Source organism: Narcine bancroftii, chromosome 2 (genome assembly GCF_036971445.1).
Source record: "Narcine bancroftii isolate sNarBan1 chromosome 2, sNarBan1.hap1, whole genome shotgun sequence".
Classification (NCBI taxonomy): domain Eukaryota; kingdom Metazoa; phylum Chordata; class Chondrichthyes; order Torpediniformes; family Narcinidae; genus Narcine; species Narcine bancroftii.
Window position 1 is genome coordinate 342,708,774 of NC_091470.1, and position 26,642 is coordinate 342,735,415.

General features: G+C 39.0%; 1 protein-coding gene across 6 annotated transcripts in view; it reads left to right on the forward strand.

The window, feature by feature from the left end:
• LOC138755736 (KH domain-containing, RNA-binding, signal transduction-associated protein 3-like) overlaps positions 1-25,284 on the forward strand; it is a 225,726-nt gene extending 200,442 nt beyond the window's left edge. For 2 of the 6 annotated variants that reach the window (XM_069922239.1, XM_069922238.1), the window contains one exon: positions 12,079-12,774. In XM_069922239.1, coding sequence (XP_069778340.1) covers positions 12,079-12,114 — 36 coding nt within the window. In that variant the 3' untranslated portion in view covers positions 12,115-12,774. Of the gene's footprint in view, positions 1-12,078; positions 12,775-13,667; positions 13,733-25,138 lie in introns of those variants that run through there. The other 4 variants (XM_069922240.1, XM_069922241.1, XR_011352516.1 and 1 more) reach the window with 3 other exon arrangements.
• Positions 25,285-26,642: the final 1,358 nt, after the last annotated feature.

Consider the following 26,642-nt stretch of genomic DNA (forward strand, 5'->3'; position numbering starts at 1 on the left):
TGTCTCTCCATTCTTCACAGTCCCTGACACTGAAAAGAAATGTATAGAAATATATTGTGGCATTATTTACTCTGTTACAAGATACTATTCATCAGTCTCATAGCCTGCAATTAGAAGCTATTTCCCAGTCTGGCAGTCCTAATTTTGATACTTCTGTACTTCCTTCTTGATGGTAGTCAGACAAAGATGCAGTTTGCTAGATACAAAGTGTCCTCATTCATTCTTTGAGGCCTATTTAAGCACCATTCCTGGTAAGGTGGTCAAGAGAGAAAAGGGAGAACCCAGTGATCTTCTTGGCCATTTCAATGACCCTCTATATTGACTTCCAATCCAATATTTTCCACCTACCATACCAATATAGAGTCAGATAGGACAGACTCAATTATACTCCTGCAAAATGTTGTCAAGGTGGGGGCTGGTAGCCTTGCCTCCCTCAATCTTCTTAGGAGGTGTTTATTAAATTATTAAATCCCTTCAATAATTAGGGATTAATGGATTTAACATACAGTACAATTCTATCCAAAATCTAATTCACTGAAATCCTCATTTATCTGAATTTTTTTCGGAGCCGAACTGACCACACAAATTGAAAAAAAAAATAGGAAATTAGAATGACGATTGTCCTCATTTCAGGTAACTCCCTCCCCTCTCTGTTTCCATTTCTTCTTTACCTTTTCCAAATGACTTTTCTCTCCAACTCTCCTCAAACTGCTTGCCACTCTCCCAGCTGCAAACGGTCGGAAGAATCCCTTGTCTCGGTGTCATCTAAGACAGCAGTCTCTCAAGCAGGAGCGTACCTCGGGCTCAGTGGCATCCCGTCTCCTTCCTTCCCTCCCTCCCTCGGCACACCGGAGCTCTTGACGCACGAGTCCTGATGCCAAACCCTCTCCTCGACCTGCTACTGCACACGCACACTGACTCCCTGGTGTGCGTGTGCAATAGCTTGAGTGGAGGATTCGGTGTTGGGACTTGGGTGTCACCATCGGGAGCTCCGGTAACCAGGGAGTCAGGAGCCCACCGGCTCGCCAGTGAGTGTTCCACTGGCCCGGGAAGCCTCCTTAGGTATCAGCAGCTGTGGTGGAGACTTGTTGGGGATCGGCGGTGGTGGTTGGAAGGTCTCGGTTATCAGCCGCAGCGTTGCAGCCATCATTTTGGTGATAATTAAACATTATTTTAATGCTTAAAAAGCCTTCCCTTATTATTTATTGTTATTTAAATACTGTTACAAGTGATTTGTTGTTTCTACTGGGCTGTTTTTTTAAAATGACTAGTTACCTGAAAAAAAAGTTTATCCGACATAGGTCCAGTCACGACCATTTTCAGTAATCGAAGTTGTACTGTAATTAGTAGAAGAGATTTTTTTTGTCAAAAGTGAAGTGAGCACAGACAGCACTCTCTGCCTGAAAGGTGTTAGAGATGAAAAGCGAGCCAGGTAATAGAGCCTACATAGACCAGTAGGTGGGCTGTAGGGTTAGTCTTGACACCTGTTTTAATCAAGCCAGAACAAATGTGATGTCAAGTTTGTCATCTGATTGTACAAGTACAACCCGACAAAACCGTGTTCTCCAGTCCTCAGTGCAAAACATGCAGACATACAGGCAAACAATGCATATGAAGGACAAATATTTTATCCATACAATTGAATTAATAAACATTGTTTTGTACAAATTAGAATCTCAGATGGTTAGTATGAGCAGTTCCTTTAGTCATTCAGCATTCTCATTGCTCGAGGGAAGAAACTGTGCCTCAGCCTGATGGTGCTGGCTCTGATCCTCCCGTATCTCTTCCCGACGGGAGCAGTTGAAAGATGCTGTGTGCGGGAAGGGATCCTCAATGATTTTGCACGCCCTCCTCAGACGACGATCCCAGTGGATCACGTCGATGGGGGGAGGTAGATTCCCAGGGACTCTGCCACTGTCCTGTTGATTGACCTCCAATCTATTTCTCTGCTGTCACCGTACTACACTGTGGTGCAGTTGGCCAGGATGCTCTTGATAGAGCTCCTATAGAAGGTTGACATAATGGTGGACGGTAGCCTTGCCCACTTCAGTCTTCTCAGGAAGAACAGTCGCCATGGCGCTTTCCTGACAAATGAGGAGATGTTCAGTGTCCACGATAGGTCACTGGTTAATGAGCTCCAAGGAACCTAATGCTCTCCACTCTCTCCACGACAGAGCTGTTGATGTGTAGTGGAGTGGTGGCTTATTTGGGCAGCAATGACATAAATTTCTATGATACAATGAAAAGGACACATCCCAGCAGGTCTTCGTTTCCTCACTTCACCAATTACATGGCTATCATGTTTTCTTTCCACATATTCCATCAGTACCTTCTTTCATGTTTATGGCTTTAAATTAATCGCCCTCCTAATTTCATTGTCTTGCTTCTTTAATGCACATTAACTTTATTTCAAGCCTATATTTTTCAGTAACTTTAAAAAAAATCCATTCTCTTTCTTCAGGAGAACACAAAGCAACGGTTAATGCTCCAAAACATTGAAGAACGTGGGGCAGGAGAAATTTGTAATCAATATTACTGCACCCATCCAAACGTTGCAGAATGCTGTGGCAAGCAGTGAGCAGCCACAAGCCAATCTAGATCAAAGGCTATAGCTTGCTCAAGCAAAATATTAATATTTCTCCTAAAATTGCAGCAATTACATTCTCAATTTATTACCTTTAATACAGTTTATTTGAACCATCCTAATTAATGAGTTTTCCTTAGATCAGGGGTGTCAAACTCAAATTCACCGAGGGCCAAAATTAAATACTTAGACTAAGTCGAGGGCCAAACTAAATATTTATTGAAAATTTTCAACAACATCTGCATGTTTTCTCTTCTTTCAACATATGTAATGTTAAACTATTTCTTATTATAATAAATGTTTAACGGTAGTTTTGGTTAAACTCTTTCCAGAAGAAGCATTAACAAATGAGAAATAAAATATTCAATAAATAATATTTCTTTATAGCCTTTAAGCTCCTTTTAAATGTTTTTTTTTCACAAGCCAACAAGTCAACAAAATAACAAATTGCTTCAATGAAAATCCAATCTTTCAACTATGAACAGTCCAAATTTAACCAAAGAAAATATTAATCCAAGCTTAGCTTGCTACACTCTGATGCATCTGGGTCTAAACCAGATACTTGGCATCTCTTCTTAGATGCAAGTTCATCAAACTCTGGGGTCAGACTCTGAGCTGAGGAAATCTTCAGGACTGAATGAAGGTGCTCGTCAGTAAGACGACTCCTGTGTGGTGTTTTGTTTATCTTCATCAAAGAGAAGAGTTGTTCACAGAGATACGTGCTGCCGAACATTGACTGCATTTGAGCAACTTGTGCACGGAGTTGGGGCAGTGTGTCGGGAAGGAACTGTGGGAACTGCGCAGCACCGACAGAGTCATACTTTGACTCGAGTGTGTCATTACACTGGAGCTCAATCAGCTCCATTTGGAGGTTGGTTGGAGCACTTGTCACGTCAACTACAAACGGATTGCTGAGTAATTCAAATCTGCATTTCTGGGCTTCAAAGTCAGCAAATCATCAGGAAAACTCCGCACGAAGTACGCTTAGTTTTTCAGCAAACTCTGCACTGGGCAACACGGCAGGTGAGATCTGTTCTTTCATAATTTGGCAGCACAGAAAATGAGCCATGTTTCCCTGCAGCATCTGAGTCTCCCACAAGCACAACTTGGTTCTAAAAGCCCTCACTGCACTGTACATGTCTGTAATGACGTGCCCTCGTCCCTGCAGCTGCAGGTTTAGCGCATCGAGATGGCTCACGATGTCACACAGGAATGCCAGCTCACATTGAAATTTTTTATCCCTGAGCTCTGTTATGTCTTTGCTTTTGCTCTCCATAAACAGACATATTTCTTCACGCAGCTCAAAGCATCTTTTCAGTACTTTTCCTCGGCTAAGCCATCGCACCTCTGTGTGATAGGGCACGTCTCCGTATTCTGACCCTAACGCCTCCAGAAAGGACTTGAACTGGCAGTGATTTAAACCTTTGGCTCTTATGAAGTTAACTACTCGAGTTACAGTGTTCATAATATGCTCCATTTTCAAGGCTTTGCCACACAAAGCTTCCTCGTGGATTATGCAATGGTAAACTGTAAGCTCACCTGCATGATTCTCCCTCATCTTCTCCCGAATCCTGCCCACCAGTCCACTTTTCTGACCGCACATCGCGGGCGCACCATTTGTCGTTAGTCCCACAAGTTTATCCCAAGGCAGCATCATTTCATTGAGACATTTGGACACCTCCTCGAAGATTTCTTTTCCTGTGGTTGTGCCATGCATGGATTTTAATCCTAAAAGTTCCTCTGTAACGGAAAGTTTCGTGTCCACTGCACGGATGAATATTGATAGCTGGGCAGTATCTGATGTGTCGCTGCTCTCGTCTACAGCAAGTGAGTATGCCATAAAATCTTTCCCCTTCTTCAGTTGTTCTTCTAGATTAGTAGCAAGCTCACAAGCACGCGCAGCCACGGTGTTTCTGCTCAGGTTCACATTTAAAAACGCTTGCTTTTTATCTGGGAAAATGACATTGCAAACTTTGAGCAGGCACTTTTTAACAAACTCTCCCTCTATAAAGGGCCTGGCTGATTTGGCGATCTCTGCGGCCACAATAAAACTAACTTTTACAGCAGGTTCACTTTGGGATTCTGCTTTGGTGAACATAGTTTGCTGTAAAACCAGACTTCTTTTCATCTCCTCCACCTTCTGGAGCTTTTGTATCTCGTTCAGAAAGGTCCAGCGGGCCAGCTCTAATACATATTTTATATGATCTTGCGGGCCAAATATAATTATATCACGGGCCAAATTTGGCCCGCGGGCCTGAGTTTGACATGTGTGCCTTAGATCATTTCCAACAAATAGAATTTTGACAAAGCAACCTTGGTAGAACACGATATTCTGAAGATACATTTTATTGCGCACTACATTCTCCCCAGGCTCCAACATCAGTTGGATCGTCACTCTCATTAAATTTGTTAATGAAGCAGCATCGATCGCCACCAGTCTGAGCCTGGGGACAGTCCAGGAGAGATCTGATTGGGGTGAGATTCTCTTTAAGCTCTTCTGAGTACAACAGAAAAAGAAAACCTGAGGAAAACCAGCCACTGGAAAAGAACTATCAAAATCTCAGAAAAATATTGGAAGATTAATAATGAATTTCAGTAAATGACTATTTTTAAAGAACCAAGTTCATGTGATCTCCTTTGACATGCAGTTTACTTCTGCATGTGAATGCTGTAGTCATTCTCTCATAAGTGAGTCAGTGCCACACGTGTGCAGCTTTAATAGAGGCTACGATGAAAGCAACCTTAAGAGAGACAGTTGAACCAAATTAAGAATTTCACTCCTACAGAGTTCATCAAAGTATTTTTGGCCATCTCTTGAGGTGTCTACATATCCCATGTGAAGATTGTAAAGGAACACAAATGATAATCACTGTTGTGGTAGATCAATTAGGGCAGCCTGCTTCAATAGGAGGAAAGGATCCAGTAGTTCACATTTGGGGACCTCCAAGCACCAAGAAACCAAGGCAGTTCAGCATGCAGAACAGAAACTCAACATCCTTGTTGGGGTCTGATGGTCTTTAGGAATAGTTGCATTCATAAATTTGCTTTTAGGTAAAACACTCTAGATTGCTAACTTGAGGGAAGGGTAAATGGAAGGAAATTGCTGTTTCTCAGTAAGAAAACCCAGTGTCATTAAATTGAACACTTGAATCTGCTGCATTCTTCAGTGCACATTTGTCATTTTATTTTTGTATAGAAATTACCTAGATGGTTTTCATGGTGTAAAAAGGTCAAGGAAATAAAGAAATAAACAAATTGACATAATTAACTAACTAGCCTTTCACTACCATTCAGCTCATTTTCCTTTCCCTTCCAAATCCTGATTTCACTCTGAATACTGATCGGTCCAGTGACAAAGATGTGCAGAATGCTATTTGTAGGAGTGCTTAATTGGAAAGGTAATCTAATAGCAACAGATATAAAGCTTGCTTTAGAGAGAGAGATTCACAATTAGCATTTAAATTAGAATGCTTTTTTTTTATAGTAATGTGTATGTTATTGTATCCTGCAAGCTTCTCTGAAAATAGGAGCATGATTGTGCTCCTATTTTAAATTTTTTAAATTTAGACAAACAGCACAGTAACAGGCCCTTTCAGCCCTTGGCTCCGTCTGCCAAAATATATCCAATTAACCTACAACCCCCAGTACATTTGGAAGGGTGGGAGGAAACTGGAGACCCAGGGAAACCCCACGCATACCCGGGGAGAATGGAGAAACTCCTTACAGACAGCGGGGATTCGAACCCCGATCCAGATTGCTGGTTCTGTAATAGTGTTGCGCTAACTGTGCTGTTGGTGTAAAATCTCATGATATGGTGTCAGACTAACAACCTGAGTCTCAACGTGGACAAGACAAAGGAGATCATCGTGGACTTTAGAGAAACCAGTAGTGGCCACCCTCAACTACACATCAGTAACTCTACTGAAGAGAGAAAGAGAAAGCACAAAGTTTATTGGAGTTCACTTAACTAGAGACCTATCATGGACACACATCTCCTCACTTGTCAGGAACACGCCACAATGACTGCATTTCCTGAGAAGACTGAAGCAGGCAAGGCGACCGACCACCATTACGTTAACCTTCTATAGAAACTCTATTGAAAACGTCCTAGCTGGCTGCATCACAGTGTGGTAAAGTTGTTGCAGAGGAATGGATCAGAGGTAAATCCACAGGACCATTGTATGGCAGAGATGATAATGGGAGTCTCCCTCCCTCCACCCTGCCTTCATCTAAAGAGGGCACCCAAAATCATTGAGACCACACCTGGAGTATTGTGTGCAGTTTTGGTCACCTTATCTAAGGAAGGATGTTCTTGCAATGGAGGGAGTGCAGAGGCGATTCACCAGGCTGATACCTGGAATGGCAGGAATGACTTATGAGGAAAGATTGCGCAAATTGGGATTGTACTCGCTGGAGTTTAGAAGATTGAGAGGGGATCTCATAGAGACATATAAAATTCTGGCAGGACTGGACAGAATGGATGTGGAAGGGATGTTTCCGATGGTGGGAAAATCCAGAACCTGGGGCCATGGTTTGAGGATAATAGGCAAACCATTTAGGACCGAGATGAGGAGGAATTTCTATACCCAGAGGGTGGTGAATCTGTGGAATTCATTGCCACAGAGGGCAGTAGAGGCAGGTTCATTAAATATATTTAAGAGGAAATTAGATATATTTCTTCAGTATAAGGGTATTAAAGGTTACGGAGAGAAGGCGGGGACGGGGTACTGAACTTTAAGATCAGCCATGATCTCGTTGAATGGCGGAGCAGGCTCGAAGGGTCGAATGACCTACTCCTGCTCCTATCTTCTATGTTTCTAGGATGCTTTCCACCTCGCAGACAGCATTTTTCAGCTGTTCCTGATTGGAAAGAGGAACCGCTTCCCACGGGCAGTGAGATTGCTGAACAACCGTCCCAGACTCATATTTACAAAACAATATCTATTTATTTATTTGTATACTTGTCCTGCATATGTATTCTTTGTATGAGTGCTATGTCTGTTTGTGTTTTTACATGTTTTGCACTAAGGACCAGAGAACACTGTTTCATCTGGTTGTATTTGTGTAATCAGATGACAATAAACGTATTCTTATTCAAAGTTAGGAGTTCAGATGTTAAAAAACTAGTGGTCACTACTTTTCTCTGGTATATTATTTTCTGAGGAAACTTGTAAAGAGTTGGACAGTTGAAAAGTTATCTCATGGACAAGGGCAAAAGAGGAATTGGGGAATTAAAATGTTATTGTGCAATAGTAAATTAATATCGTAAGACCTTATGCAATGCAACTTGTCCAGCATTGCAGGGGAGCTTGAATACATTATCTCAAGAGTAACCCTTGTTAGACGTTCCCAACAATATGAACTTCCCATCTTAGCAATGGACTGAAACCTATGTCAAGTAAGTCCCTAACTTAATTTTCATTCTTTGGGCCCTTACTGGGCCAGAAAGGAGTACCCAATCGATCCTCTAAATTCTGAGATTCCAAGACATTTCAGCCCATCTTGGGAATAATAAGTTTCCCTACCCAAGAGACAGCAAATTATTTTGAAGTCATCAGTATTTCTCAAATTGCAATTCCTTTGTATCAAATGTGAACCTCCGAGCTTTAGCAGCCTCTTCCTCAGAAGCTCTGTAGCAGTTTAAAATGGAAAATTAGTCATACTTGTAAACTTAAATTTTTAGATCAGTCCTGTTATCAAGAGGTCACAACTCTGAAGTCTTAGTTCCGCTTAACTCTGATCAAAACAAATTCACCAAGTAACTACTTGTTAATCAGCCTGGTCTATTAGAAACATGCAAAACCAAAGTTAGCATTGGAAGAGAACCAGGGTAAGTTGGTCTAAATTGACTTTGGAGGGTTGGTGAGGTGAGAATATTAATGTGCATGGATTTTTAGATTGGCTTATGACAGAAGTAAAAACCCTTGGTGGTGTCATATTTTAAAAAAAAGATTAGTATATGAAGGTGATGCAAAGAAGGCTTGTTTTATTGGGATGAAGGGATTGTCCTATGAGGAAAGGTTAGGTAAATATGGCATGTTAGCTCTGTGGTTTAGTCAAAAAAAGTACATTATTTGAAACATATCCAGAAATTCTGAGCACATGTTAAAGGGCATGGTAGAATCAGGATAAATATAGTTATGGAATGATTCCAGGGGAAGGGTCATGGGGAATCAGTAGTGGCTTAACAATTATAGCAAGTAATTTTCTCTGTTAGGGTCCTCCCAGTTCACTGTTGCACAAGTAAAACTATATTATGGGAAAGCCAACAATGCATGCTGCAATCTAACAGACGAAGTTCCACTCTTATTTTCCAAAAAGAGTGTCACACGTGGGATGGTGTCATCTTGTGTGGCCCTGACGTGGAACTTGTGTGGAGGCATAAGGGTGACTCAAAACAGAATGTTCAGTGGAATTTCCAGATTAAATCTTCTTTCTGTCACAGGAAATTGAAAAGCAGAAGCATGTTTTCAATCCAATTTTGAGAGCACTTGACAGGAGAAATGCTATGGGATGTTTCCCTTGGTGGGAGCATCTAAAGGGTCACCAATTTAAGACTGAAATGAGGAGTCTTCTTTGAGGATTGTGAATCCTTGGAATTATCTACTCCAGAAAGCTGTTAATGCACATTAAATTACTTTAAGTGGCCAAATAGTTTGCAAGTCCTGCTCCATTTCTATTTCTCATATTCTTGTTCAAGTAAAGTTGTATTAATAGCAAAATAGTTTCTGGGTCCTCTGGTGCGGTCCCATGGGGACCGTACCCCTGCAGGGTCACACTGCCCAGTCCAACTATTGTCACAGGCTTTAAGCGGTAAGTTAAAAGAGCCAATCATGGTTTATTTTAAAATCCTGCAACCATGGGGTCCAGGCCTAAGATAGCGGCACCTGTGTTCAGCAAGGTCCTTGAAGGGTTGCAGACTTTGGGGTAGCAAAGAAATGATGCAGAGCACTATAAAAAGGGAGACCCCCCCCCCCCACCTATTTGAGAAAGAGAGGCAGAGGAGACAATGACCATGGCGGCAAACCAAAAAGGGGCTCTGCGGCTGAAGATCACTCACTCCACAGGCTGTTGGTGACTTGAGGCGAAGAACCCATCCAGGCTGTTGGCAACTGCAGTCAGGGGACTCACACCAGACTTCGGACTGCTGGAGGCTAGCTGAAGGAATAGAACCAGTATCAGAACCAGGATGCAAGAGGGTGCCGTAGAAACTGGAGGCTTCCTGATCATGTCAATAGTTCAGATCTGGAGCTCGGGCTGTGGATGGTTTGAACTGGAATTTGTGGCTACGGGAGGTGAATCCATGGACACTCAGAAACTCTGGGGGATCTCTTTTTGTGACTGTAAGGGGCTCCGGGCAATTTCTGCTGATGGCAAATCTTTGCCTTACCATAGCATAGACTAAAGGAAATTTTGTGTAATATTACATTTTCTGTTTTCTTACAGAACTCTATAAGCATCTTGAATCCCTATTCTATTTCTCCTATTCTTGTCCAAATAAAATTATAATTTGCTTGAACATTTAATTTAGGAAAATGCAGTCATATTAAGTTTTGATTAATGGATATGAAACTCCCTCATTAGCATGTGCCTGCATTCATTTTCTCAAATTGGATGTTTATGAAAATCCACTGTTTGAATGTGTACCCAGGATAGACCTACAATTTTCAGTCATTGAGCTGGTTGGTGTAAATTTTGGTTAGTCAGAAAACAATGTTATGATAAGTCAGGAAATCACCACTCTATTGTTTTGGTGAGCATATCCATTTTGTATTTTTTTAATTATGTGTAAACTGTCCAAAATCTGAGTCCAAGTGTGTTGACTTTCTGAAAGTTGTAATATAGTTTTTGCAGAGTCTTGTTCTCAGATGTAACTTAATGAGAAATCTTGAAATTTGTGTCTAATTCTTTAGGGAGGAGGGAAATGTTCAGTATTTTCTGCATTTTGTTGCATGGCTGCCAGCCTTGCTCCAAATGCAGATCACCAAGTTGAAACCTGTTCTTAATTGTCACTTGTGATTGTGCCACGTTCAAAATATCAGAAACTAGAATCGGATGATATCGAATTAGACAATAACACTTTTTTTTCTTCATGATGGTATATGGTCCATTTTGAAAGGAACTTAAGGTGAGAAGCAAAATGCCAAGTTTTAACAGCTTGTGGAGAAATTAGGTTTTTTTAATGAATGTTTGATATTTTCTGTACGAGTATCTATAAAACTTTCCAGACTTTTACCCAATGTTGTAAAGGCTTTCCAGACGGATCAATTTAACATTTAGATTTTTCCAACCTCTTGAAGAAACAGAGGTTGTGCTTTATGATAGAAAATGCCTACTAGTTTAAATAAAATATTTGATTTGTTATCCTTGTTCATGTGATCCTACTTTTTCTAAATATTACAGGGATCTTGTTTAAAAAAATTAACATGAAATTTACTGTTAACTCAGTCAAATTTTTAAATTATAGTTGTTGAAATCATGGCTAACATTTCGTGATGTATTTTTTTTAGAAGGAATAAAGAAGTAGACTATTTTCTAAATGGGGGAGAGAATTTAGAAAGCAGAGATCCAAAGGGACGTAGGAGTCCTAGTGCAAGATTCCCTAAAGGTCAACCCACCACCACCCATGATACCTAGTTAAGAGAAAGGACCTGTTTCCCTTAACAGGAGAGTCTGTTTGTGTTTATTTAATTGGTAAAGTGATGAGTGTGTAATTGAAAGATTATTTTTTCAACTCGAGTATTTGTGATCTGTAGCTCAAAGCCCACATCATATTTAAATAGGTACCTAGATATACATAAATGTGAAGAGCTATACACTAAAATGGAATTGACTTGTGGTAAATGGTAGCTGCAAAACCAAAATACCTTTAATTGATTGAAGTCAGTCACAAAATTCTGTAGATACCGTAGAGAATGCTGTAAATTCTCTCATACTTTGATGAAGGGCTCAAGTCCGAAACATCGTTTATGCATCTTTGCCTTTGTTAAATAAAGGACCCTGCTTGACCTGCTGAGCTTCTCCAGCAGTTTGTATTTTTACCTTTATTCGATTGGTAAGCTGACCAAAATGTCCTTTGTCTTTGAAGATTTCTATGATTATAATATGATGGGTCACAAACTTCCATTAGCCTAATAGTTTATGAAAGCAAATTTAAGAAATAATGCACCAAACTTTAACTTACTGCCTGCTTACCTTTCCACTTTTCATAATAAATGTTAAGGACAACTCCCAATTGTGGAGATAATTAGAAATCCAGAAATTTGATATGCTTTTGTACAATCTTAAAAGGGATTATTGGAAATTTTCATTTTGGTTAAGATGCAGTTTTTCAAAGTACTGTACAATAATTTTCTTTATAAGTACCCTACAATTTTTTAAAAATCTAATGTACAAAAATAGTCTCCCATTGAAGAGTGTGATTTTAAATTTTAACATGTGAACTTGTTCAGAGTTATCTAATTAAATTTTTTTGTATGCAATAATTATAATAGGTCAGGAAGAGTGGACGAATTCCAATTCTCGGATGAAAGCTCCTCCAACAAGAGCACCTAAAGGAGCATACAGGGAACACCCCTATGCACCACGATACTGATCTCCCCATCTACTCTGTGAAATACAATCATCAATTTAGCTGTTTCTGCAGTGATGTACGCTGTTAAAAGTAATTGGTTATTTTATATAAAAGTTTTTTTTTCTTAAATATAGCAGATCTGTTTAATCAGTTCTGAATTCTTGTATGAAGTCCTTTGGATGGAGAAATTATTTGGTTTTGGGAAGGAGGCGGGAGGGAAACTTTTGATCTTGTTACGTGCTCTGTTGGAAACGAGTAAACAGAACTAACAACGTTTTTAAGTTTTAACTAGTCTTTAAAAATCTATTACCAAATTAGATTTGATAATGTAGATCACTTAAAATGTACAGACAGATTCAGTTAACAGCTATGTGTTTTCCATTTTGCTTTTAGTTATTGTTATTAAACTTAGTTTAAGTTTGGTTTGAATTTAAGTTTCAGCTTGTGTTAGAACGTTATCCCTTGTAAACTTTTACTTAAACAACAGTAAACTCCAAATGCCAAGTAAAGTTGTATTCTTTTGTAACTGAAGTCTCCAGATATCTGTAGTGTTAAGATCAAAGACATTGATCTTATTTGCTTGATACAAATAAAGTTTTGAGAGAAAAAAAACAAACTTTGCTGTGTGTGACATATCAGTAACATTGATATATTTTCTTATAACACCAAATAATAAATCCACAAAAATCTTTTAAACAGGGAAAGCATACTTCTGTCTTTATAAAACCTTCTTTTAAAAAAGTTTGTCTTGAGAGGGCTATACAGAAATATACCTGAATGATGTCTTAAAACACAAAAAGTCCATATTGTTGCCCTTTGAAAATACAATACTGAACAATGAATTTATATGAAGAATGTGATCAGCATTTCATCTTGTCTAAGCATTTTTTCACTAGTGCACTTTGGAATTTTTATGAGAATTACCTAAATGAATCCTCCGCTGGAAGCAATTAAAGCTTTTTAGAGGCAAACAGACTTGACTAATGTGCCATTCGTCAGAGGCAGTGGATGTGTAACCCTTAAAAGGTCTTCAGTTCCAAAGGTAAATGAATCAAGTAGATTTTAATATCACTTAATTTACCTTTAACATTTAAAACCAGTAAACTCTAAAAGAGAGCAAGGTTGTAAAGTTGTTAGAGTAAAAAAAATACTATAGAAAAGGTTCAAGTACTTCTAAACTCCTAACAATTATAAATCGATCTTGTAATTGTGTAGAAACTAAACTTTATAACTGCAAACTAAGCAGTAGCTGATCTCTTAAATTCTATCCTGTTAAACAAAGTGTAAAAACCACATAACCTTTGTCTATAATTGTCATAGTTAAGCCTCAACTGCTTTAATGTTTGGTTTTGTTTTGAATCAGAATAAATTCACTCTAAACAATATTTTTTTGTAGCAGTGCATGATATTTTTTTTTAATAAGGCTTGTCTTTTTAAAATAATTTTATTCTACTTTTAATTGTGCTTATAATATATTTTATGTTCACAATTTTTTCCCTCCACTTGCAGGATCTTTTTCTCACATCCCTGGGTAAATGAGAATTAAAACCACAGTTCTCGAGTTGGACATTATGGTAGGTGTTTACAATGCTCTTGTTTTATAAATACATGCACAGCAGTTCACATTTGGTGCTAAATACGAACAATTTTTCTTTCATTGTTCACCTTTTCTCTCAAAGACATTGGCTTATACTTGTAAACATGCATTTGCATAGATATAACAATATAAATTGTGTGTTGATGCAGAGAGCCTTTTTTAAATGTAGACCGTAAATGCCACCAGCACAACTAGCATTCATTTTTCAATTCTGTAGAATTACAATGCATTTAAGACCTTAAGACATAAAACTGGAATTTGGCCTGTAGTGTCTGCCCCACCATACCATCCTGGTTAATTAACAATCCTATTCACTCCTTTTTCCTGCCTTCTCATCATAACCCTTGATTTCCTTCCTAATCAAGAACTGTCTACCTGTCTTAAATACACCCAATGACTTGCTCTCCACGGTCGTCCATGGGATTGATTTCACAGATTACCACCGTACTGGGAAAAGGAAATCCTAGCTAATCTAAATTGATATTACTGCTTAATGACAAAGTAAACATGAATATATCTCCAAACAGAGATCATTTGAATATTGAGAATGATTGTAAAATCATTTCTGGTTGCAATTAACCCAGCACAAATTTTCTGGCCCATACCGTATGTCTCATTGTTATCAAAATATATTGCTCATAATGTGAATGAATAATGTATCTTTAAATGTCTGATTGTGGATATCAAAATTGTGTTAATACTTGGAACATGTGTTGAGGTTACTGAACAGTTTGCTCTTCATATGGAATTATGAATAATGTACTAATAAATGGGAAAATAGTGAAGTTCTCTTATGCTCATCCATATTCATCACACCCTGGCCCACAAATTTTCACTTGTCAACTTTGGTAACATTAGTTGAGTTGTAAGGCTAAAGAGGTACAATGGGGATGAAATTTAAGGTCAGCAGAATTTTCATGTCCCTGCACTCCATCTGAGCACAGATTTCATCCTATTGCATAATATTCCCACAATAGCTCCATAATCACAAGGAAAATACATCCTAATGTTTTGCAGAATACACCTGAAAAGTGTGAAAGCTTTTAGCTGGGTAACATACAGTGGCACTAAGTGAAAAGGTTTCAGGACTTGAAAATTTGAATGGATTGACATTTCACGAGTGTTGATTTTTCCAGTATTCCTTCACTTGACGTCTCAGTTAAAAATCACGTTTTCTTTTTGTCTTGGGAGACACACTTGGGTTACTTAGGAATAAATGCTCTCAAAATTGGATTCAGACAAGTATAATGGTAGGAAGACAAATTATACTTGGAGGTTGGAAGAATTTGGGGGGAACCATCATTTCAGGAGTGGGCCTCAGAAATGGCCAGAAATGTAGCATTTTAACTCATGTCTTACAAACAGTTCAATAAATTGGACATCTGTACACAAAAATGGGGCAAATATCTTGGTTTCATGGGGGGGGGGGGAGATAGTGGTGGATGTAGTGGTGCAGCCAGCATATTAATGAATGGCAGTTTTTTCTGTTATTAGAGGTCTAAATATGGCTATTTATATAGATTTTTTTTGCTGCCATGTTTTTATTTTATGGATAAGTTTATGTTTTGTAACTTAAGATATATAGAACTTTTAACCCTGACTCAAGGCTTTTGGGGAATTTTTTTTAAAAGAACTCAAAATTTAAAATTAAATTTAAAAAAAAATCACATTTCCTGTTTGTTCAGGTAAACATAAGGAAAGTAGGGAACTCTATCGATTAAAAGGATGGCATGGTTGGTGTTAGCGCAACACTGTTACAGTGCCAGCCATTGGGCCCAGGGTTTGAATCCCATGCTGTCTGTAAGGAGTTTGTACATCCTCCCCCTTTTTTGCGTGGGTTTTCCCCAGGGGCTCCAATTTCCTCTAACCCTTCAAAACAGGTCAGGTCAGCCAAGCTCATGGACCGAGAGGGCCTATTACTGCTGTACATCTAAACTTATATGCACCAAAGTGTTGAAGGAACTCAGCAGGTCACACAGCATCCAGTAATAGGCAATTGAGGTTTTGGGCCTTGGTTTTGGTAATATTGAGTGCGAGGTTATTGTTTGTGCACCATTTGGCCAAGTTTTCAATCTCCTTCCTGTGTGCTGTCTCATCGCCTCATTTTATACAACCCATGGTATCATCAACAAATTTGTAGATGGTGGTGTTGATGTACCGAGCCACATAGACCTAGCGAGTAGAGCAGGTGGCTAAGAACGCAGTCCCGTAGTTCTCAGGGACTGATAGAGATTGTGAAAATGTTCTTACCAATCCTCATTGATTGTGGTCTGCAAGTGAGGAAATCAAGGATCCAGTTACACATTGGGGTCTTAAGTTTATTGATCGGTTTTGAGGGGACGATGGTGTTAAATGCCAATCTGTAATCAATGATAGCATTCCAATTTTGCTTTTAAGAGTTATACAGCAAGCTTGTTGAAAGTGGTCCATTTTATTAACAAGGTAGTTCAATCTTTTGATCCTAATTCTATTCTCTTCCCAAAGATTAATACTCTTCCAAAGTTGATACCGAAATCTTTTTTAGAAGTTCTTTATTGCACAAGTTTCTGGGGTACATATTCAGCCGGCCTCATTGCAAACCCAATGTTATATCACCTTGTTCAGGATTTACTATCAAAGATATCTTCTTCATCCCCTTCAAGCACATCAGTTAGATTAACCTTTTATTTCTTCGGTGCCAGGCAATATAACCTCAGCCTGCTCATGATTTTACTGTTGCTAAATTCCTTCCTTCTATCAATCGACCTGATGAACCTTTGCCAAAACATTAGCAATCTTTTATTTCCTGCTGCATTTTCTTTAATCTTTTTATTAGTCTTGTCTTGGACAGTTTTCAATATAATATTTCTTTCCTCACTTGTAATTATTATGGCTTTTTTTAATTATTGCAAAATATCATTACAAGGTTTTTTTTTCCACAAAGGTAATGGTGAGATTTTGATGTTATATTAAATCCTTGGTTAGAGGAGTAATCGTTTTCCTCACTTGGCAGTAGCTGAGGGTTCACTGTGACTTGCTTCCACTCCACGTTAGTGGTTTCTGATGAGGCCTCAGTTGGGGCAAGAAGTGCTACACAAGAAGATAAGGAATAGAAGAAGTCCATCTGGCCTAATGAGCTTGCTGTTCAACAAGATCATGGCTGATCTGGTCACTGGCTCAGCTCCATTAACCCGCCTTTTCCCCATAACTCTTCATTTCTCTGTCTTCCAAAAATCTATCTCACCTGTTGCTTCCTTGTGCAGAGAATTCCACAGATTCTCTAGTCTCTGAAATAAAGAGACTAAATCTTAAAATTGCCCCCTAGTTTAACCTCACCTTCGAGTGAAAACAAATGTCCTGCCTCTATATTATAGAAACATATACAAATATGAAAGAGATTGAAAAGATAATGTCTCCATCTGTCAACATTTCCTTCACCTTCCCCTGTTGCACCTTGCAAACCAATGTTTGCGATCCATGCACAAGCACTCCCGTCTTTCTGCAAAACATCATACTACAATATTTCACCCCTTAAATAATAATCTGATCTTCTATTTTTCTTCCAAGGTGTTTGACTTTGCACTTACCAACAGCATTATACTCAATCGACCAGACCCTTGTCCACTCACTTAACCAATTTGTATTGCTGTAGATGCTCCTCACTCTCTTCACAGTCGGCTTCTCTGCATGCTTTAGTGTAATCATCAAACTTAGATATGCTATATTCTGTCCCGTCTTTTGAATTATTAATATATAGTGAACAGTTGCAGCCTTATTTTAACCCTTGCAGCACACTGCTCACCATTGATTGCTATCCAGAGGAATATATCTTTGCTTCAACTCTCACCTTCTAATGATCAACCATTCCTCTATCTATGCCCCCAACTCCATGCATCCTCATCTTTTATGTGGCACCTTCTGGAATCCAAGTATACTAATCATGACTATTGCACTTATTATATCCTCAAAGAACTCCAATAAATTTATCATATATGAGCATCCCTTGCTTAATCCATGCTGCACCTGCCCAATGGAACAATTTTGATTCGAATCAGAATTTGTCACAGCAGCATTACAGGTGCAAAATTATAAATTAGTGCTTTTGGTTCATCGTGCATTCAAAAATTTGATGGCAGACGGGAAGAAGCTATTTTTAGTCTTCAGACTACTGATGGTAGCAGTACAAAGAAGCATGACTTGGGTGGTGAGGGTCCTTGGGGATAGAGGCTTCTCTCTCGAGACTTCTTCTTGTAGATGTCCTTGGTGGAGTGAAGACTGATGCCCAAGATGGTGCTGGCCAAGTTCACGACTTTCTGCCTTCTTTTCCTATCCTGTGTATTGGCACCTCCATACCAGACAGTGACGCAATCAGTCAGAATGCTCTCCACTGTATACCTGTATAAATTAGCAAGAGTCTTTGGTGACGTACAAAATCTCCTCAAACTCCTCTCAAAGTATAGCCACTGGTGAGCCTTCTTCATGATTACATCAATGTGGAGGCTCCAGGACAGATCATCAGAGATGTCCACACCCAGGAATTTGAAGTTCTTAACCCCCTCCACTACTGACCCCTCGATGAGTTCTGGTTTGTGTTTTGATTTTCTCCTCCTGAAGACATAGTGTTGGCTTTCGAAACTAACAATCAGTTGCATCTTACATTATTCAAATGAGACTCTAGTTAAACATGTAGCGACACTGATAAACCACTGCTTACAAACAAATAAAGAATATACTCATTTATTTCTTTCAGCACTCCATGAAGTCAACTTTCTTTTTATTATTCACTAGACACAACATTGCATTCTCTAACTCACCAAACACAACCCAGCTCAACTCCCCTTACTTTCTCATTGGCTCACTGCCACACAAGTTATCCTGAAACTCTCATTCTCCTCCTACATCTGAGATTCACCACCCATATACTGATGCTTAACACACGTGTGTGCTATTACCCCTGCACGTCACATCGCTTACGTCATAGTGGAGATCGGCATTACTCCCAAAGAAGGTAAGTACGTAACCGTGACCACCCCCAACCGCCTCCGAGGCATGCAAGGGGGCAACTGATTGGAACTGTCCCACTAATGGCCCAAGGGCTAACAGTTCAGCCCAACCTTGTATGATAGTGCAAGACAGGTGATGCACGGTCCGATTGGCAAGGATTCGACTGGTCCTCTGACACTAGCTCCAACACAGAACACGGACCGTCGGTATACACTGGCTTCGACCTGCCAATGGAAACCGTGTCAGCTTTTCCAAAAGTCTTTGGGTGGCATATAAGATCTGAAAAGGACCATCGTAAACGGGCTGAAGTGGTTTGCAAACAGCAGTGTGCTGGCGAAACACGAGTACAATGTTGTAAATAATTTGGCACATACACTGCAGGTAACTCCTGCCGCATAGGAGTAGGTTGTAGTAATTTTATGTTTTCCTGAAGATGATCAGCATAACTAGTCAAAGCATAGACCATGGTGCGTGGTCTCGGATTCGCAAACTCACCTGGCAATGTTAATGTAATACCATATACTAGTTCTGCCTCTGAACATCCAAGATCTGTCTTAACAGCAGTATGCATTCCAAGGAGAACCATGTAGATGCATCACCACTTGCTGTTATTGCTGCCTTGTCAGTGGAAATGCTCAACAAGGCCATAAGCCTATAGATGGTAACCCATAGTGCAAATACGGGTAATGCCCAAAAGGTCAGTGTAAGTTTGGAAAATGCTGTCTTGAATTGAGACCCATAATCTATTATAATAATGACCAGAACTCCGATAGATGAAATCCAACCACGATCTACTAAAGCCCTATCGATCGTCTCTACAGATTTCTGAGTCCTCTACCACATATTAATGAAAGTGCATTTTAAATTGTCATAAATGATGCTCATTCCTGTAGATTTGAAGTATTACAAAACTAGGTTGCATTGACAGGATTGATTTCTATAAGAGAGTTTAAAATTTGGTTGTATTGGCACAAAGCTGTTACCTTCAGGCAAGTCCAAGACAGAAGAGTAAAAATTTAAAATTAGATGTGGGCTGATCAGAAATGATAGAATTTCAGAAGTTTTTGTCATGACCATTTTTTGCTTTTGCAGCAGCATTGTGGGTGAAATTTGTGAGGTAGTGCCTCTACTTCATTGTCCATTCAGAAATCTGTTGACAGGGGAAATTAGCTAGTTTTGTGCTGCAGGGTATTTGTTTTCAGGCTCCCGTACCTCCTTCCTGATGGTAACACTGTGAAGAGAGCATGGCCTGAGTAGTGAGGGTCCTTGGGGATAGAGAGACACTGCCTCTTGTAGATGTCCTCGATGGAGTGAAGACTGATGCCCGTGGTGGTGCTGGCTGAGTTCACAATTCTGTATCTTTTTTCTGCCCTGTGCATTGGCACCTCCATTCCAGATATTGATGCAACTGTTCAGAATACTCTCCATTATACACCTGTAGAGGTTTGTAAGAGTCTGGTGACATGTCAAATCTCCTCAATTCCTCACGAAGTATAGCCACTAGCTAGCCTTCTTCACGATTGCATCAACATGGAGGCCCACAGGACAGATCTTCAGAGATGTTGACACCCAGGAATTTGAAGTTCTTAACCCTCTCCACTCCTGACCCTTTGATGAGGACTGGTTTGTGTTCTCATGCTTTACCCCTCCGAGGTCCACAGTCAGCTGATCTTTCTCCCTCCTTACTCGTTGCCGTCTCTGATTCTGCTAACAACCATGGTATATAGATGGCATTTGAATTGAGTCTAGCAATGAAAAGAAATAATTCTTCACACAAAAGCAAGCACGGATTTGAATTTTCTTCACCGGAAGTTACTGTGTCAGAGCCAAATGAAAATGTTAACGAAAATCTAACAATCTTAGTTATTAGGCACAAATGTTAAAGCAATGAAATGGGGGGAGATAGGACAGAGTTAAGATAGATGTCAATTAAGTGAGATGCTGAAGAGTTTATTCTTAATCTCTGTCCTTCCATAGTATGGTAATCTCTGAACCGGAAGGGTGATTATAAAGAGATGGTGGATTGTCAAAGCCTTTTAAACAGGTTAGAGAAGTCTAAAAGTGGAGGCCATTGGTTTAGGGTGAAAGGGGAAAGTTGTAAAAGAGATCTTGACAGCACAATGTTTCCAGACACGGTACAAATCCAGGACAGGATCATGGACAGGAAGTTCCAGGACAGGGTCATGGACAGGAAATTCCAGGTCAGGGTCATGGACAGGAAATTCCAGGACAGGGTCATGGACAGGAAAGTTTAGATGGATCTGGATCAAATGAAGGCAAAGGGCACTAGTTTAGGAAAGAACCTCCGTTGAATAAGTTTTGGTGAAAGACCTATTTCTGTTCTTCATTTTTCCATGACTCTATGAAATGACTTTTGATAATAAGAGTAGCCTTTTCAGTGCATGGGACATGGGTAATCAGAGGTGGAAAGGGTATCTGTGGTGTCAAGAGGGGGCTGTTGTAGAATGTAAAATAAATTGTCGACAAATAAATAACAGTGCTAAAACCTATCTCGGGAGTGCCCACAAGACAACATAGTCAATGGTCCCCTGCAGAATTCGAAATGGAACATTGCTCCTGAATGGCATATGACCCCACAGTATCTACAGACTCTCAAAAGGATCTGGAAATAGTTGTTGCTGTATTTCTCTCAAGAGTGGGCGTGTCGTGAGGATGCTTTGAACATTTCCAAGAATTGTTTTTCTGCCTCCTCGTTCACAAGCCTGATCGGTGTTGGATTATCACAATTTTATTGTACTCTTTTCAAGTCCTAGCTCAGGTAGAAGCCAATAAATAATGAGTGGCTATCTATGAGAGTATGTAACAAAAAACACAAGCTGGAATTATGAATTCATAGAGCACTACAGCACAACCCCTTTGGCCTTCGATTTTGTGCCGACCTATATATTCCTGTTAAAAAAAATACTAAACTTTCCCTACCCTATAATCCTCTATCTTTTATCCATCCATTTGCCTATCTAGGTGTGTCTTAAATGTCCCTCATGTTCCACCACCATCCCTGACAAGGCATTCCAGACAACCACAACTCTGCATTACAAAAAAACTTTCCCCTGATGTATCCACTAAACTTCCCTCCCTTTGCTTTGTATTCATGTCCTCTGGTGTTTGTTATTCCTGGCCTGGGAAACAGGTGCTGGCTATCCAATCCATGCCTCTTATAATCTTGTAGTCCTTGTACTAAGTCTCCTCTCATTCTTCTACACTCCAAAGAAAAATGTCCTAGCTCTCCTAACCTTGCCTCATAAATTTCTGCACCCTCTCCATAGCTTCCACATCCTTCCTTTTAATGAGATGACCAGAACTGAACACAATACTCTTAAGTGTGGTGTCACCAGAAATTTGTAGACTTGCAACATGACCTCTCTACTCTTGAACCCCCTGTTAATGAAGCCCAGCATCTCATAGGCCTTCTTAACTGTCCTGTCAACCTGTGCAGTGACCTTGAGGGATGTATAGATTTGGATCCCAAAGTCCCTCTGTTCATCCACACTCTTAAGCAACTGAACATACACCCTGTATTCAGCCTTCTGGTTTGTCCTTCCAAAATGCATCACCTCACACTTATCCAGATTGAACTCCATTTGCCACTTTTCTGCCCAACTCTGCATTGTGTCTATATTCATTTGTAAACTTTGAAACCTTCAGCTCCATCCAGAACTTCTCTAATCTTTGTATTATCTGCAAACTTACTGACCCATCCTTTCGCCTCTTCATACAAGTCATTTATAAAAGTCATGAAGAGCAGGGGGCCCAGACATATCCTTGTGGTGCTCCACTAGTCACTAACCTCCAGTCAGAATACTTTCCTTCCATTACTACTCTTTGCTTTCTATCTGCAAGCCATTTTTTTTTATCCACACAGCCAAGGTTCCATGGATCCAACGCCTCAAGACTTTCTGAACGAGTCTCTCATGGGGGACCTTGTCAAATGTCTTAGACCACATCTACTGCCTTACCTCATAGTTTTCTTTTGTAACCTTCTCAAAAAACTCAATTAGGCTCGTGAGGCATGACCTTCCCTTCAAAAATCTATGCTGACTATCCTTGAATAGACTCCATCTCCAAATGCTCATAGATCCATCAAATCATACAGTATCTGTAGAAGGAGAAAAGCAGAATTTCTTAATATCTATGAATGGTACCCTGACCTGCCAAATATTTACAGGTTTTTTTTTTCTTTTTATATGAAAACGTGAACAATAGTAACTTTCACAAAGATTTTTAATATCCTTGGATGTATATTTCAGCCTATGGAAAGATTGGGTAATTAAAATTTGAAAAAATCCATTGTTTAATACAATAAATATGGAGGCATAAAACCAATGGTATGCCTCAGTTATACTTAAAAGTCTAGCATTTCCCCATTAAAATAAACAAAAAAATTCAAATGTGGCATTAATAAAACTAAAGTCAATGAGCAATAAAGAGAAAATACATCAGTGGAAGTGGTGAGACCTTGTCCAAAGACCTTTCTGATTGTTGGATGTCTGTTAACCTTTCTCCATCTCATCATTGCAGGATGTCACATACCCAACCATTTTCTGCTGTTTCAACAATTCATCTTGCTTTGTAAGGTCAGAGATGAGATTGTTGGTGATAGTTGCTCATGCTCAACTTCAATCACAACTTTTTTAAAGCAGATTACACCTGAGCAGAGTAAAATCTAGACGATATTCAGGCATTGTTAGACAAGTGGCATATAATGTTGATTCACAAGAATTCCAGATAATTTCCTCCAACAAGAGAGAATATAGCCACCTCCCTTTGACATTGTATAACAATATAATTAAATATTTCTCACTATCAACATTTTGGAGAATCACTGTTGACCAGAATTTCACATGAACTATCTTCATAAATACTATGGTTGGATAAACAGATTAGAAAATGGGTATTCTGATGCACTTATCTTAATTCCTCACATCCAAAACCTTTCCACCCCCTTCAGAAGAAGTCAGGAAAACAATGGAGTCAGAGAGATATAGCACAATAAAGACCATTTGGCTCTCTAAGTTCTATGGTTCACAGAAACAATCAACCACTCCTTAGCACTAATCGTACATTAATCCCTTTCTATCAATCCATTCTATCAAGCTCCCAGGTTCTGTCACTTATCTACATATGAGGGACAATTAACCTAGGGCTAATTAATCTACAGCCTGCATATCTTTGGATGTGGGATGAAACTGGAGCGCACAGAGGAAATCCACGTGGGGAGAGGGAGAATGTGCAACTGCATAGACAACACATATTGTCTCTATTGAACTAGGGCCACTGTCACTATGAAGGAATATTCTCCACTTACATTGATTGCAACTTGAGCAAATGTAAGTCAAGGAAAGCATTCCTTCCACCACTCTTGCCCTGTTGCTGCAGTCAAGAAAATGCTTGCAGCTATTCACCTAGGCTAGTCCAGAACCACTTCCCTGGATTATTTCTGGTTCAAGATCTTGAAACTTGTCAATAGCACTATGATTACCTTCACAAAAAATAATAAGCTGCTTCAAGAAAATAGTTCACAACTATCTTAAAATCTAGAAACTGTGGTTTAACCAGAGTTTCAAGCTGCCACAACATTGCCTTGTGACTTTTAAACTCAATCCCCCAACTCATGAAGGTCAGTGCATCATACGCCTGCTAAACTGTACTTTCAAAGCTTGGCAAGTTTGGGGTATCTATGGAACCCAAGATCTCTCTGTTCCTCCACACTGCTGAGAGTTCTGCCATTAACCTTGTATTCTGCCTTCAGGCTCGATATTCCAAAGTGTATCACTCTACACTTTTTCTGGATTGATTTCCATCTACCACTTCTCTGCCCAGCTCTGCAACCTGTCTCTACCCCATTATAGCCTACCACAACCCTCCACAAGGAGGAGGGCAGAGACTGAAATAAAAAAATATATCTTTTTTTAATGTAGACAGTGGAAGAGAAGTATAGATGAACCCAACTAAACTTGACTGCTTCACAGGGAAAAGGACCCATAAACTTTGAGCAGAATCCTAAAAGGGGTGGGGGGGGGGCATAGACAAAAAAAAGTTTAGAATGGCTGCTATATACTATCCATAACACCTCCGATCTTTGTGACATCTACAAATATACTTGCCCACTCCTACACTTCCACATCTAAGACATTTATAAGGGTCCCAGAACAGATACACTGGTCACTGATCTTCAGTTAGAATGGCCACCTTCTGCCTTCTGTGACCAGGTAATTCCAAATCCACACAACCAGGTTTCTATGGATTAAGTATTTTACTTTGGATAGTGATTCAAGAATTGTCTAAGGTTTGATAACACCAGGTAAAGGTATGATTTACATTTTCTAAAAATAACGACCAAAAATATTCTTGGAATAATTTTTACTTTGTCCTTTAATAGGAGATTGAGATAAGATTGGTCACTGATTTAAATGAAGCTGATCAACACAGCAATCAACAGAATGGAAATCATACAGAATGGAAATCCAATTGTTGCTTCCATGTATAAACAATGTAAAATTGTAAATATCTGTACATTTATTTTTTATTAAACTAGTTGTAAAGTAGTTGTGTTTTGCATTATTTTATTGAATAACACTTGTCACTACATGCTAGCTCATTTTTTGGAAATTCATCAAGTAGTTTAGATGTCAAAATGACTGTTTTAAAAAACAGTTGATAAAATACTGGTTCCAACAAGATTTTAGCTTCTTTGGACGCACACTACATAGTGTTGTTTTAATCTTGTATCTGTGTTGATCTTTAGTAATTAAAACCAGAACCAAAATTACATTGTGTTGTAATATACTGTTGAAAATAATGAAATGAATGTGCAAAGTTAAGAACAAGAAACAAACAATTTACTCAAAGTTCCTTGGAATTGTTCAATCTTTCTTTACGCTGATGCGAACGAAATCTCTTATTTATTTTCTCCTGGAATATTCGTACAATCAAAGTACAAAACTGAAGATGCTGGAAATGTGTAAAAAGAACACACAAATGCTTGAAATATTCAATAGGTAAGGACTCTGTAAAGAAAGAAATCGTTAACATTTCATCTGAGAATGTTACTTTTGCAGAAGATTATTTTACCTATGCTTTGAATTCCAGAACATAGTTTAACAATTTGGGCTATTAATTCAAATTGTAAAGAATAGGAGATTATATTAATCATAGGATATTTTAGATAACATCAAAATAAGATTATAAATTCTCCAGATTATGGAAGGAACATCAAATCACTGAAGTCCAACCATTGTTTCTAATTTTTTGTAACTAATGATTACTATTTCTTTCTTCAGGGTTGATGAACTCCTCTCACTTAGAACAATAAATAACTAAAATTCATATCAATATTTTGGTTAGTTTTTAATTTTGATGTCATTGTTCCCTTTTCCACCATTATATTATTTATAGAAGCACTTAGATGACATTCCATTCTAGCCCTGCAATCTTCTGATGAAACACAAAAGTTTGCAGATACTTTGATTGTAAAAACACAGAAAGCTGGAGGAACTCAGCAGGTCCTGCAGGATCCATAGATGGTAAAGATATATAACCATCGTTTAGGGCCTGAGCCCTTCAAGGTTTACATTGGTTTTTGTGTATTTTTACTGCAATCTTTTGTTTCAACTGCATTTTTCTCAACATCAAGTCTTTATTAAGTCTTCTGGTCCTACATTTTGACACCCAAAGCACCTTGTTCCCTTTATGATTTTTTTTTCCACTCATTTTGTCAGTTTATTGAGATCCTTTGTTGTGGTAAACCAGGACTTAATTAAGAAAGCTAACTAAGTAGATTATAGATTTGGTTACACAGTAAAAAAAATCTATGGGATAATTTATTTATTTTGTTTTCAAGTGCACAGATGATTAGATAGTGTTTATCTCTTGCATCATGTGCA